This window comes from Caretta caretta, chromosome 1 (genome assembly GCF_965140235.1).
Source record: "Caretta caretta isolate rCarCar2 chromosome 1, rCarCar1.hap1, whole genome shotgun sequence".
In the NCBI taxonomy this organism is placed as follows: Eukaryota; Metazoa; Chordata; order Testudines; family Cheloniidae; genus Caretta; species Caretta caretta.
The window spans coordinates 40,234,807-40,247,635 of NC_134206.1; the positions used below are offsets into that span (position 1 = coordinate 40,234,807).

Genomic DNA, 12,829 nt, shown 5'->3' on the forward strand with positions numbered 1-12,829 from the left:
TTTGCCTTCAGTACCAGGAAAAGGAAGTAAAGAAAAATGAAATAAAAGAAAAACCTCAGAAACGATGTGACTCCGAAAAGGAAGAAAAAGGCAGAAAAGAGCAGAAAGGATTAAAAAGTAAGTTATAATCAAGGGTTTTGCACAGTTAGAGAGAACAAAGAGCTTTTAGACCAGTGGTCCCCAATCAGTTGATCCTGGAGCCTCTGAGTGGCAATCCTGGTCTTAGTCCCCCATCTCATCCTGCCACCCCCTTCAGGATCACAGCCAGCTAGGGGAATACATCCCACCCACCCTACCATGTTCTCAGCCAAAGAGGTGGTTTTTCAACAGTAGACGGTGCTTTAACAAAGTGCACGCTGCAGGGACAGTACAGCCCAAATGCTAGATGCGCCCGCTGAACTCACAGTACAGCTGAAATGCGGCTCTCTGTCCGAACCACAGGCTGCAATGCCAGTCAAAGGAAGCCCCAGTTTGAGAACTGTCCTGATTAAACAAGCAGCCGCAGACAGGTTAATTTACACACATGCAAGGCGCATACCAACCCCATCCCAAACAGATCATCAGCCTTAGCCTATCAGAGACTGCAGGGGGTTAACAACAACAGCCACCTTGGTAATTGACATGGCATGAAATGAAATACTTCAGTCTCCTGACTGGGGCTTTGAAATACCATTAATGGAACAGAGCCTGTTTCCAGTGCAAAACCTGGTGCTCCCAGCCAGGCAGGGGAACAAAATAGATTGCCTTCTCGCTATGAATTCAAAATGGTTTTTGATGTCCGGTCATTCATTGTTGTAACTGGAATAACAACACAATTCATTTGGCTAATTTGGGATGATGAATGAGCCATTTGGGGTGCCATTAATACTGAATAAGGAGAAGGGACTGGCAGGGAAGAGGCTGCACTAATCTCGGAGAGGGGAGGGACAGTGCTTCTTCCTTCCCGAAGAAAATCCAGTCACTTCCCGGGGTGTTCAGCAAGGCTGTTTTGAAAGCTCAACAGTCATGTTTTACTAAACCAGTAGCAAAAGGGAAGGCTCCTACTGAAGCATCGTTTCGTGTTTGCCATCTGCTGGCAAAACACAAGAAATAGTTTACGGATGGAGAAGTATTTAAAGAGGCAGTGACTGTGGCAGTGGACTCCTTATTTAAAGATTTCAAAAACAAAAATAAAGAGGAAATAATGACGGCAATTCAGAGCATATCACTTGGTGCTTCCACAGTAGCAAGACGGGTGGAATGTTTGTCCGAAGACCTCTTTCAGCAGCTACCGCAGGATTTGAATGACTGTGGATGCTTTTCACTGCAGTTTGATGAATCAGTTGACATGACTGACACAGCCCAAGAAGTTATTTTTGTTCAAATGGTTTTTAAGGATGCGATAACTAAAGACTGTTTTGCCTCTTAAAGAGAGAACAAGAGGTGAAGATATCTACAACGAATTTAAAAAGTACATGCTTGAGAAAGTCATTCCAATCAAGTAACTTGTTTTGATCATAACGGATGGTGCACCCTCCATACTTGGCGCACATGCAGGCTTTATTGCATTTTGCAGAAATGATCCAGATTTTCCTTCATTTGTGAATTACCACTGTATAATCCACCAGCAAGCAGTTGCGAGTTAAGTTATGGACTTCTCATATGTAATGAAAATAACCATCAGAATTGTAAACTTGATTGGAGCAAGAGCCTACCAGCACTGCCTGTTTTAAATCTTTACTTGACAAAGTGGATACTGCTTACAGTGAGCTGCTCCTCCATGCAGATGTGAGGTGGTTAAGCAGGGGGAAAGTCCTGCAAAGATTTTTTGGATCTAATGCCCAGAATCATCACTCTTCTGAAATCAAGGAACAAAGTGTGCAATGAGATGTCAGACAATGCCTGGCTGCTAGACTTCAGGTTCCTTACTGACATAACATCCAAATGGAACGAGCTGAACTGCGAACTGCAGAGGAAGGACAGACTTATCACATATGATCAGTGCAGTGAATGCATTCAAATTGAAACTGAGTCTGTGATCTTCCCAGTTAAAGGATAAAATGCTGCAACACTTCCCGAGTCTGGAGAAAATACTAGAAAAAATTGAAGACGAAGGAAAATGGTTCCACCCAGAAACTTTCTGTGCACAGCTGACAAATTAGCAGAGGAATTCAACGGCGATTTCAAGAATTACACATGATGATTGACTCCATCATGTCTATCTCAAATCCATTCCTTCCAGCAGACATTGGTGGGTTGGCTGCAACAATCAATCAGGTGTTTGATTTACAAAGCAGTGGAATTGATATGGAGATAATTACCATGCAAAGTGACATTGAGCTGAAAGCCAGATCAAAGGAGAGCGATTTTTAGGGACTCATAAACAAGACAAGTATCCCCTTCTATTGTCCTGTGCTTTAAAAGTGAAAGCTTGCTTTGGTTCCACCTATCTGTGTGAGATGGCGTTCTCACAAATTAAGATTATCAAGTCCAAGTATCGCACCCGCCTCACAGATGCACATCTGCAGGACTGCATCTGACTAGCTATTTCAAATTATAACTCGAATTTCAAGACATTGGTAGATAATGTGCAGTTACAGATGTCACACTGAGACTCAGTAAGCAGGGAAAATGTATAATTATGTATATTAAGCAATTGATCTCCACTTTATATAACATCATAAAATGTTGTTTCTGCATTTTCTTTGAGGTAAATCCTGGGTTGTACTTAAATTCAAAAGGTGATCTTGTGCTTAAAAAGGTTGAAGATCTCTGTTTTACATCAGTAAAGCCTATCCAGTCCTACAGAGTAGAATATAGTTCTACTATAGAATGCACATGAGAATTTACCCTTATGCTATACTTAATGTTAGCTTCATTGCACCTTTTAGTACTTTGGTTCTGGTGGCTTTTCAAGAAGTAAAAGCAACTCCATGACTTAACATTTGGTGGTTTTGTAATTTCTTAATTTCACTTTCTAGATTTATTTTTTACATCCTATACTTTAAATCTTAGAACACAGCTGAATATTAAAATCCAATGCGTCTTCTCCACCTTGAATTGCAGATTCTTCTTCTCTTCCCCTCTAGGAGTGTCAGCCATATTTGCATATCATACTCTTAGTAATAAACTGTGTGTGCTTATGTCATGTTTTAAGACTGGATATTCCAGGAGTTGTTCTACCCTGTAGATGCACCTGTTGAATGTTAGGGGAGTGTTTACTGAGCTTTCTCTGACTGTTTTCTTGATGGCTGTTACTGCAGTTTAGAGTATGAGTAAGTTCATGGATCATGTGCTGTAGCTCACAAAGATAAGTTGGTGACTCTGAAACCTCAGAAGATTCTCGCTCAGCCTGGTGACAGATTTCCATTTAAAACAGTATAATAGACTGGTGATGTTCTCGGGCCTACTTCACTTAGTAAAATTATATAAAAATGTGTTCTGAAATTATGGTTAATATTTTGGAGCCACTGACCCTGGCAGTGGCTGGCTGCCATAACTCTTAGTACCAGCTAATTTGAGAGAAACACCGTTGGTCCTTTCTTGAAAAAGATTAAGGTTCATGTCTTGAATTAGGCTTAAATTTTTTTACCCTACATAGAATCATAGAAATGTAGAATTGCAATGGACTTTGAGAGGTCTTCTAGTCCAGTCCCCTGCAAACAAGGCAGGACTAAGTATTATCTAGACCAGGGGTAGGCAACCTCTGGCACATGTGCCAAAGGCGGCGCGCGAGCTGATTTTCAGTGGCACTCACACTGCCCGGGTCCTCGCCACCGGTCTGGGGGGCTCTGCATTTTAATTTTAAATGAAGCTTCTTAAACATTTTAAAAACCTTATTTACTTTACATACAACAATAGTTTAGTTCTATATTATAGACTTATAGAAAGAGACCTTCTAAAAATGTTAAAATGTATTACTGGCACACAAAACCCTTAAATTAGAGTGAATGAATGAAGACTCGGCACACCACTTCTGAAAGGTTGCCAACCCCTGATATAGACCATCCCTGGCAGGTGTTTGTCTAACCTCCTAAAAACCTCAAATGAAGGAGATTTCACAACCTTCCCAGGCAGTTTATTTCCGTGCTTAACTATCCTGACAGGAAGTGTTTCCTAATGTCCAGCCTAAAGTCCCTTGCTGCAATTTAAGAACGTAAAACCAGCCATACTGGGTCAGACCAAATGTCCATCTAGCCCAGTATTCTGGCTTCTGACAGTGTTCAATGCCAAGTGCTTCAGAGGGAATGAACAGAACAGGTAATCATCAAGTGATATATCCCCTGTTGCCAATTCACAGCTTCTGGCAAACAGAGGCTAGGGACACCATCCCTGCCCATCCTGGCTAATAACTATTGATGGACCTATCCTCCATGAATTTATCTATTCTTTTTTGAACCTTATTATAGTCTTGGCCTTCACAACATCCTTTGACAAAGAGTTCCACAGGCTGACTGTGCATTGTGTGAAGAAATACTTCCTTTTGTTTGTTTAAAACCTGCTGCTTATTAATTTCATTTGGTGAACCCCCAGTTCTTGTGTTATGAGAGAGTAAATAACGCTTCCTTATTTACTTTTTCCACACCAGTCAGGATTTTATAGACCTCTTATCATATCCCCCCTTAGTCGTCTCTTTTACAAGATGAAAAATCCCAGTCGTTTTTAATCTCTCCTCATATGGCAGCTGTTCCATATCCCTAATAATTTTTGTTGCCCTTTTCTGTATGTATTCCTATTCCAATATATCTTTTTTGAGATGGGTGACCAGATTTGTACGCAGTATTTAAGATATGGGCATGCCATGGATTATATAAACACACTGTATTTTCTGTCTCATTATCTGTCCCTTTCCTAATGATTCTCCCAACATTCTGTTTGCTTTTTTGATGGCTGAGCGGATTGAGCGGGAACATTGAGTGGATGTTTTCAGAGAACTATCCACAATGACTCCAAGATCTTTTTCTTGAGTGATAACAGCTAATTTAGACCCCATCGTTTTATATGTATAATTGGGATTATGTTTTCCAATGTGCATTACTTTGCATTTATCAACATTGAATTTCATCTGCCACTTTGTTGCCCAGTCATCCAGTTTTGTGAGATCCTTTTATAGCTCAAAGGCTGTTAAACTGGGAGTGGGACTGTTTTGCTGTGTTCCGGAAAGTCTCATCTATGTACCTCTCTGTCACCCATAGCTCCAGTTCAGCCACTCTGGTCTCTGAGGGCCAGGAGCAACTTGCACCAAATGCGCGCACACACCGCCCTCCCAGTAGGCCCATTCCTTCTTGTCCTGTCCTCAGAGGTTAACAAAAACAGTTTTTCTTCTTCAAGTGCTTGCGTACGTCCATTCCAATGTAGATGTTTGTGTGCCCCAAATACAGTTGCTGGAAATTTTCCTCTCAGTGGTATCTGTAGGGTCAGCTCTGGCACCTTCTGGTGCTGTGTGCTCATAGCGCTGGTATAAAGGGCCCCTCAGTTCCTCCTTGTTGCCCGTGACAGTTGCTGGAACTGTTCTAACTTGCTATCACAAGTTTCTTAGTGGACTGTGTTTTTTGTGTTAATTGCGTATAGTTCTCTTTATAGTTGTCTGTTAAGTTTATTAGTGTAGTTTAGTTTTTCTCTATTAGCAGAGCTTAGGACTTCAAGTCTTGTGCCCCCTACAACGAGGCTATGCCCCGAGTGACCTGCACTTCAGATAATAGGTGCTGACTATATGGGTGCTTTGGGACTGGAACACCGACGGGGAAAAAATAGTGGGTGCTCCCCCAGCAGCGGCCCCACTGATCAGCTCCTCCCCCTCCCTTCTGCCAGTGATCAGCTGTTCAACGGCATGCAGGAGGCACTGAGGGGGAGGAGCAGGGGCAGAAAGAGGCAGGGTGAAGTGGGGGCAGGGCTTGCGGTGGAGCGGGAGTCGAGCACCCCCAGGGAAACCAGAAAGTCCACACCTCTGCTTTAGATGCCTGACATGCTTGGGTGGGGCTCACACCAAGGACCCACTGCAAGATTTGCAGGGATTTTAAGCCCCTTACCAAGAAGGATCAGGAGGCCAGCTTGAAGTCCCTGCTGTTGGAGGCTGTGTTGAGACCTTCCTTGGAGCCGTACCGATTGGACTTGGCACTGAGCACTTCATCATGGGTGAGGAGTGCTCCTCCCACCATGACAGTCTTGGCACCATTCAGCATCCCCAGTGCCAAGGAAGAAGCAGAAGAAGCTGCAGCTGAGAGAGGTCATTTCCTGTCCCCAAAGGAGGACAGGCACGGAGAGCAGAACGGAGTGCGACCTGTGTCAGGCCACTCCTGGCGCGGCAGCCCAGAAGCTGGTGCCATTGATTCTGGCCCTTATGTGGGTACCATTGAGTCTGGCTCTGGAAGACCCACCCACACTGGAAGGTCGGCACTGTACCAGTGCTGATGACATAGATGGCACTGCAAAGACATTTGTTGCCACCAGGGACATGTTTTCGCTGTCGGTGCTGGCATCACTGGCAGTTCAGGAGTCAGTGATGTCGGTGCCAGGGAGCACAAGGGAGTATGCAGTCACTGGTCACCATTCGGAGGCCTGGTACCATTGAAAGGGTAACTGTCCATTTGGTCCCACCACAGTCTTCCCCACCTCAGCACCGATCTCCAGTATCTCTGGAAACTACTCATGGTCACCAAGCAGAGACTCATCCTCTGAGTCGGGGTCATACTCCTCCCATCTGAGGAGTTGACCCCGACATGCCTCCAGACATCCCTACCCAGCTGTGGACTTGGGCTCAGGAATGACACTGGGTTCTTTGCTTCCTGGGTATTGGCCTATGCCCATGCAGTGGCCTTTTTGGAAACTGTGGGCATTTCCACCTGTGCAGGGGCCCCAATCGAGGTGCTCCTGATCGGTGGCCTCCGAAAGAGGAGCACCACCATTCTTAAGGCAGCGCCTCATCTGGACTCCAGTACCAAGCTCAGTGCCAAATATCAGGAGCTGGTGCTGTGGGATCAGGTCGGCGAGGAGTGCCATCAGCCAGTATCAGCGTCCACCTCCTCTGCTGCTGAGGCCATGTCAGGAGCAGGCATGATGACTACAAGACACACTAGGAATTACTGAAAAGGGTTGCCAAAATTTGGGGTTACAGGTGGATGTAGTAAGAGTCCTCAAATAGTCTGGTCAGCATCCTGCTCATGGTGGGCCCATCGAGAGTACCCCTCCCCCACCCCTCAATGAGGCCATCATGGATCTGTTTCCCTACCTCCCGTGGTTAAGAGGGTCAAGAGGAAGTACTTTGTTCCTGCTCACGGCCATGAATTTCTATATATTCATTATTGTCGTCCTCCCCGCTCTCCTCCCCACCTCACCCCTTGTGGATCCGTGGTGGTCTCCCAACGGAAGGGCTCCAAGGCAAAGGACTCCAAGAATCTGGTCCTGTTTGGAAAAAGGTCTGCCCCACTGGGAGGTCTGCAGCTTAGGATTGCTAACCAACAGGTGCTGCGGGGCAGATATGACTTCATCAAGTGGTACTCCATGTTGAAGTCCAAGGACTTGCTGCGACAGGAAGCTAGACTGGAGTTCTCCCTGGTGGAGGAGGAGAAATCCATAATGAGGGTTTCTCTGCAAGCAGCCCCTGATGCAGCAGATTTGGCAGCCAGGTCCATAGCATCTGTGGTAGCCATGTAAGTGTTTGTGGCTTCAGTCCTCCGCCTTCTGCAGGAGGTTCAGTATACCCTCCAGAACCTGCCCTTTGAGGGTACTTCACTTTTTTTGGAGTAGACCAATACAAAGCTTCACTGTGTGAAAGACTCCAGAGCAACCCTTAAGTCCCTGGGTTTGTATACCCGCGCTACATTGAGGAAGCACTTCAGGCTGAAGCAGTCCTCCTGGTTCTTTGACCCTCCCACCCACAGAGGAAACAGAGCTGGGACTTCAGGCATAGGACACCGCTCCCCCACCGCTTCAGACTGCCTATTGCAGTCACTTGGGCAGCCCTAAGTCCCTTGACGGGACACTCAAGGACGTTGTATCAGTTTGATTTTTCCAGATCCTGTTTCCCCTTTGTTTACAGACTGCTCGTCCCACTCAAGTGGGCATGGTTCCATAAAACTACGGACGGTTGTGTGTTGAACATGGTGGAAGTGGGATATACTATCCAGTTCAGTTCTACCCCTCCTTTCCAGTCCCTCTTCAGGGACCCCTCTCATGAGCAACTTCTGGACTACAATATTCAGCTGTTCCTTTGGGTGGGAGCCGTGGAAGATGTTCCACAGGATCTAGAGAGGAAAGGGGTTTATTCCCATTATGTCCTAGTTCCAAAAGCCATCCTGCGCCAGCTCAACAGCTACCTTAAGAAACTGACGTTTTACATAGTCTCCTTGGTTTCCATTATTATTCCCTCTCTGGATCCAGGGGACTGGTCCACCGCCCTCAAATTTGAATGATTCCTACTTTCACATATCTATCTTCAAGGTCACAGAAGGTTCCTCAGGTTCATCGTGAACCCCACGCACTAGCAATATGCAGTTCTTCTGTTTGGCCTGTGAGTATTTACAAAGTGCATGGTGGTAGTAGCAGCCTACTTGAGAAGACAAGGGGTACCCGTATATGGACGAGGCTGGTCAGGGGTCAGTACAGCATCCACCTTATCCGGTCAACATTCAAGGCTCTAGCCTGCTAATAAACTTTTAGAAATTCACTCTCACTCCGGTGCAGAGGATAGTTTATTGGAGTGGTGCTCAACTCTACCCAAGCCCCAGAGCCTTCCTCCCAGAAGTCCAGTTTCAGGTGATAGTGTTCTTGATCATACACCTCAAGAACCTGTAGCCCGATCTATAGATTAAATTATATATAACCCATATATATAAATTATAGGTTACTTAAGAATCCCCATTTATCACTTGGAGGGTTGACAGATTCGAGGGGGGAGGGCTAGAAATAAGTGAATTGATTATGCTTTTTTTGGTCAGATGTTTCTTTTCTCCTATCTTAAGAAGTTAGCATAGCCAGTGCTACACTGCCATCTAACAAACAATGAGGTCAATAGTGAGAATACATAAAAGGTAGGGCTGTCACGCGATTAAACAATAATAGCATACCATTTATTTAAATATTTTTGGATGTTTTCTACATTTTCAAATATTGATTTCAATTACAACACAAAATATAAAGTGTACAATGCTCACTTTTTAAATTACAAATATTGGCACTGTAAAAAACAAAAGAAATAGTATTTTTCAGTTAACCTAATACAAATACTGTAGTGCAGTCTCTTTATCATGAAAGTTGAGCTTACAAATACAGAATTTTTACAAAAAAACTGCATTCAAAAATAAAACAATGTAAAACTGTAGAGCCTACACGTCCACTCAGTCCTACTTCAGCCACTCAGGCAAACAAGTTTAGTTACAATTTGCAGGAGGTAATGCTGCCCGCTTCTTGTTTACAGTGTCACCTGAAAGTGAGAACAGGCATTTGCATGGCACTGTTGTAACTGGTGTTGCAAGATATTTATGTGCCAGATGTACTAAAGATGCATATGTCCCTTCATGCTTCAACTACCATTCTAGAAGATATGCATCCATGCTGGTGATGGGTTCTGCTCGATAATGATCCAAAGCAGAGTGGACCGAAGCATATTCATTTTTGTCATCTGAGTCAGATGCCACCAGCAGAAGGTTGATTTTCTTTTTTGGTGGTTTGGGTTCTGTAGCTTCTGCATCTGAGTGATGCTCTTTTAAGAATTCTGAAAGCATGCTTCACATCTCGTCCCTCTCAGATTTCGGACGGTACTTCAGATTCTTAAACCTTGGGTCGAGTGGTGTAGCTATTTTTAGAAATCTCACGTTGGTACCTTTTTTGCATTTTGTCAAATCTGCTATGGAAGTGTTCTTGAAATGAACAACATGTGCTGGGCCATCATCTGAGATTGCTATAACATGAAATATATGGCAGAATGCAGGTAAAAGAGAGAGCAGGAGACGTACAATTCTCCCCCAAGGAGTTCAGTCACAAATTTAATTAACCCATTTTTATTTTTTTTTACCGAGCATCATCAGCATAGAAGCATGTCCTCTGGAATGGTGGCTGAAGCATGAAGGGGCATTCGAACTTTAAGCATATCTGGCACATAAATACCTTGCTCTGCCGGTAACAAAAGTGCCATGCGAATGCCTTTTCTCACTTTCAGGTGACGTTGTAAATAAGAAGCAGGCAGCAGTATCTCCTATAAATGTAAACAAATTTGTTTGTCTTAGTGATTGGCTGAACAAGAAGTAGAACTGCGTGGACTTGTAGGATCTAAAGTTTTACATGGTTTTGTTTTTTGAGTGCAGTTATGTAACCAAAAAAAACTACATTTTCAAGTTACACTTTCATAATAAAGAGATTGCACTACAGTACTCGTATGAGGTGAATTGAAAGCAAATACTCACCAGCAGCTACACACCACAACACAGAAATACTAACCCAGGAACCAATCCCTGTAACAAACCCCATTGCCTACTCTCTCCCTGTTCTACTCTAGCGACACCATTGGAGGACCTAACCATGTCAGCCACACCATCAGGGGCTCATTCACCTGCACCTCTACTAATGTGATATGTGCCAGCAATGCCCCTCTGCCATGTACATTGGCCAAACCGGACAGTCTGTATGTATAAGAATAAAGGGACACAAATCAGATGTCATGAATGGTAACACACAAAAGCCAGTAGGAGAACAGTTCAGTCTCCCTGGACATTCAATAACGGATTTAAAAGTAGCCACCCTTCAACAAAAAAATATTCAAAAACAGACTTCAGAGAGAAACTGCAGAGCTACAATTCATTTTCAAATTTAAAACCATTAATTTGGGCTTGAACAGGGACTGGGAGTGGCTGGCTCACTACAAAACAACAGATTTATTTGGGCATAAGTTTTCGTAGGTAAAAAACCCCACTTCAGATGCATGGAGTGAAAATTACAGATGCAGGCATAAATTATACTGACACATGAAGCAAAGGGTGTTACCTTACAAGTGGAGAACCAGTGTTAACAAGGGCAATTCAGTCAGGGTGGATGTGGTCCACTCCCAATAATTGATGAGGAGGTGTCAAAACCAAGAGAGGGAAGATTGCGTCTTTAAGGTGCCACCTGACTCCTCGTTGTTTTTGTGGATAGAGACTAACATGGCCACCCCTCTGATACTTGAAAAATACTATTTTTTGTTTATCATTTTTACAGTGCAAATATTTGTAATAAAAAAATATAAAGTGAGCACTGTACACTTTGTATTCAGTGTTGTAATAGAAATCAATGTATTTGAAAATGTCGAAAGACAAAAAAAAATTTAAATTGGTATTCTATTGTTTAACAGTGCGATTAATTGCGATTAATTTTGTTAGGATTAATTTTTGAGTTAATTGCATGAATGCACTGCAATTAATCAACAGTCTTACAAAGAAGCAATATACTTTCATATTATAATTCTAGTTAAATTAACATTCTAAAGGGGGATGAAATTAAGTTCTGAATCTAGTCAGAATTCAGACTTGCATAGGGTAATCACAGGTAAATAATCTTCACTGAATTTGGCTTTTGCACATACTTAAGTGATCTAATTTGTTAACCTGGCTCCAGGCCTTGGTATTGATAACCTCTAAAAGGTAAATTAAAAACTTAAAATCTGGCTGTTTCAGCCAACCACCAACCAGGACTACTTATTAAATAAACATCTGTGGCTTGTATATGTAGTCAGTCCCATTAAACATCTCTCAATTATATTCTAGGTTTGAAGGAGAACAAAAGTGCTTTTGATTTGTTTAATATATCTTCAGAAGAAAAAAATGAATACTCTGATAATAACCGAAAAAGAGAGGACTCTTCAGTGGACTATAAATTCATAGAAGAATTCAAATCAAAAGAAAATAAACAATTATACAAGGAAAGGAGGAGCATAAGAGATGAGACCGATACCTGGACATACATTGCTGCAGAAGGTGATCGGGAAGTGGACCATGTATGTCAAATGGAGGAGAATTCGGGTAAGTAATAAAAACAAGTCCACTATTTTTGCTGTACAAAAATTGAGTCATACTGAGTTCTACAAAGTTGTATGGCTGTAACTGTCCACTCACATTGCTCTCATCTGAGGAATCTGTTTTTCTGGACTGACACCCAGTATTGGAATCTTGGCAAAGGATCTAAATTTCTAGGGTTCTGCACTAGTCTGTACAGGGAGTATAGCATTGTCTAGACCAGTGTTTCTCAAATGTGGACCCCTATGGCCACCAGGGCCTTTTTCTTGCGGTCACTGCCTCCTGGGCTGTGATGGGGGCCTACAGAGCAGTAGCCCCTCTCCCAGGGCTGCCAGCAGTGGTTGGGCCCTGCCCCGCTCCAGAGACAGAAATGCTGGAGGTGCAGGCAGCTGATGAATTCTCCACTTTCCCCTAGGGTAGGGGAGGCAGGCTTTGGCCATGGGGCTTCGGGGTCCATCCATGCAGTGGCAGGTTCTGGTTCAGGCTTTGGCCCCAGGCTCACCCCCCATCCCTGGGCCCTGCTGCTTCTATGCCCACCTCCCCATCTAGGGCTTAATTTGTCCTAGGGCTTGCCGGAGCTGAGTAAGTCTACTGTGAAAAGTGATATTAACAAACATACTAATATCACTTTTCACAGCAGAAGACTTACCAGCTAGCAAGTCTTGGAGAAAGGGCAACCAAAAAAAAAACAAAACCCCAAACAAGACAGAACATGCAAAAACAGTTCGTGTTTCCATTCTGTTAACGTCCAGTAAAGAATAGAGACAACTGTAAATTATTTTTATTACTGAGTCTGAAAAAAACCCTATATAAATAAATTATGATTTGGACATGTGTATGTGCATATATGTGTTTTTCCTAAAGTT

The 12,829-nt window shown here is 43.4% G+C and overlaps 1 protein-coding gene across 2 annotated transcripts in view; it reads left to right on the top strand.

Annotated features, from left to right (window-relative positions):
• Window positions 1–12,829, top strand: part of MPHOSPH8 (M-phase phosphoprotein 8) — a 46,933-nt gene that overhangs the window by 23,856 nt on the left and 10,248 nt on the right. For both annotated transcript variants that reach the window (XM_075127275.1, XM_048845240.2), the window contains 2 exons: window positions 12–117; window positions 11,715–11,969. In XM_075127275.1, the coding sequence (XP_074983376.1) occupies window positions 12–117; window positions 11,715–11,969 (361 nt within the window). The remainder of the gene's footprint in view (window positions 1–11; window positions 118–11,714; window positions 11,970–12,829) is intronic.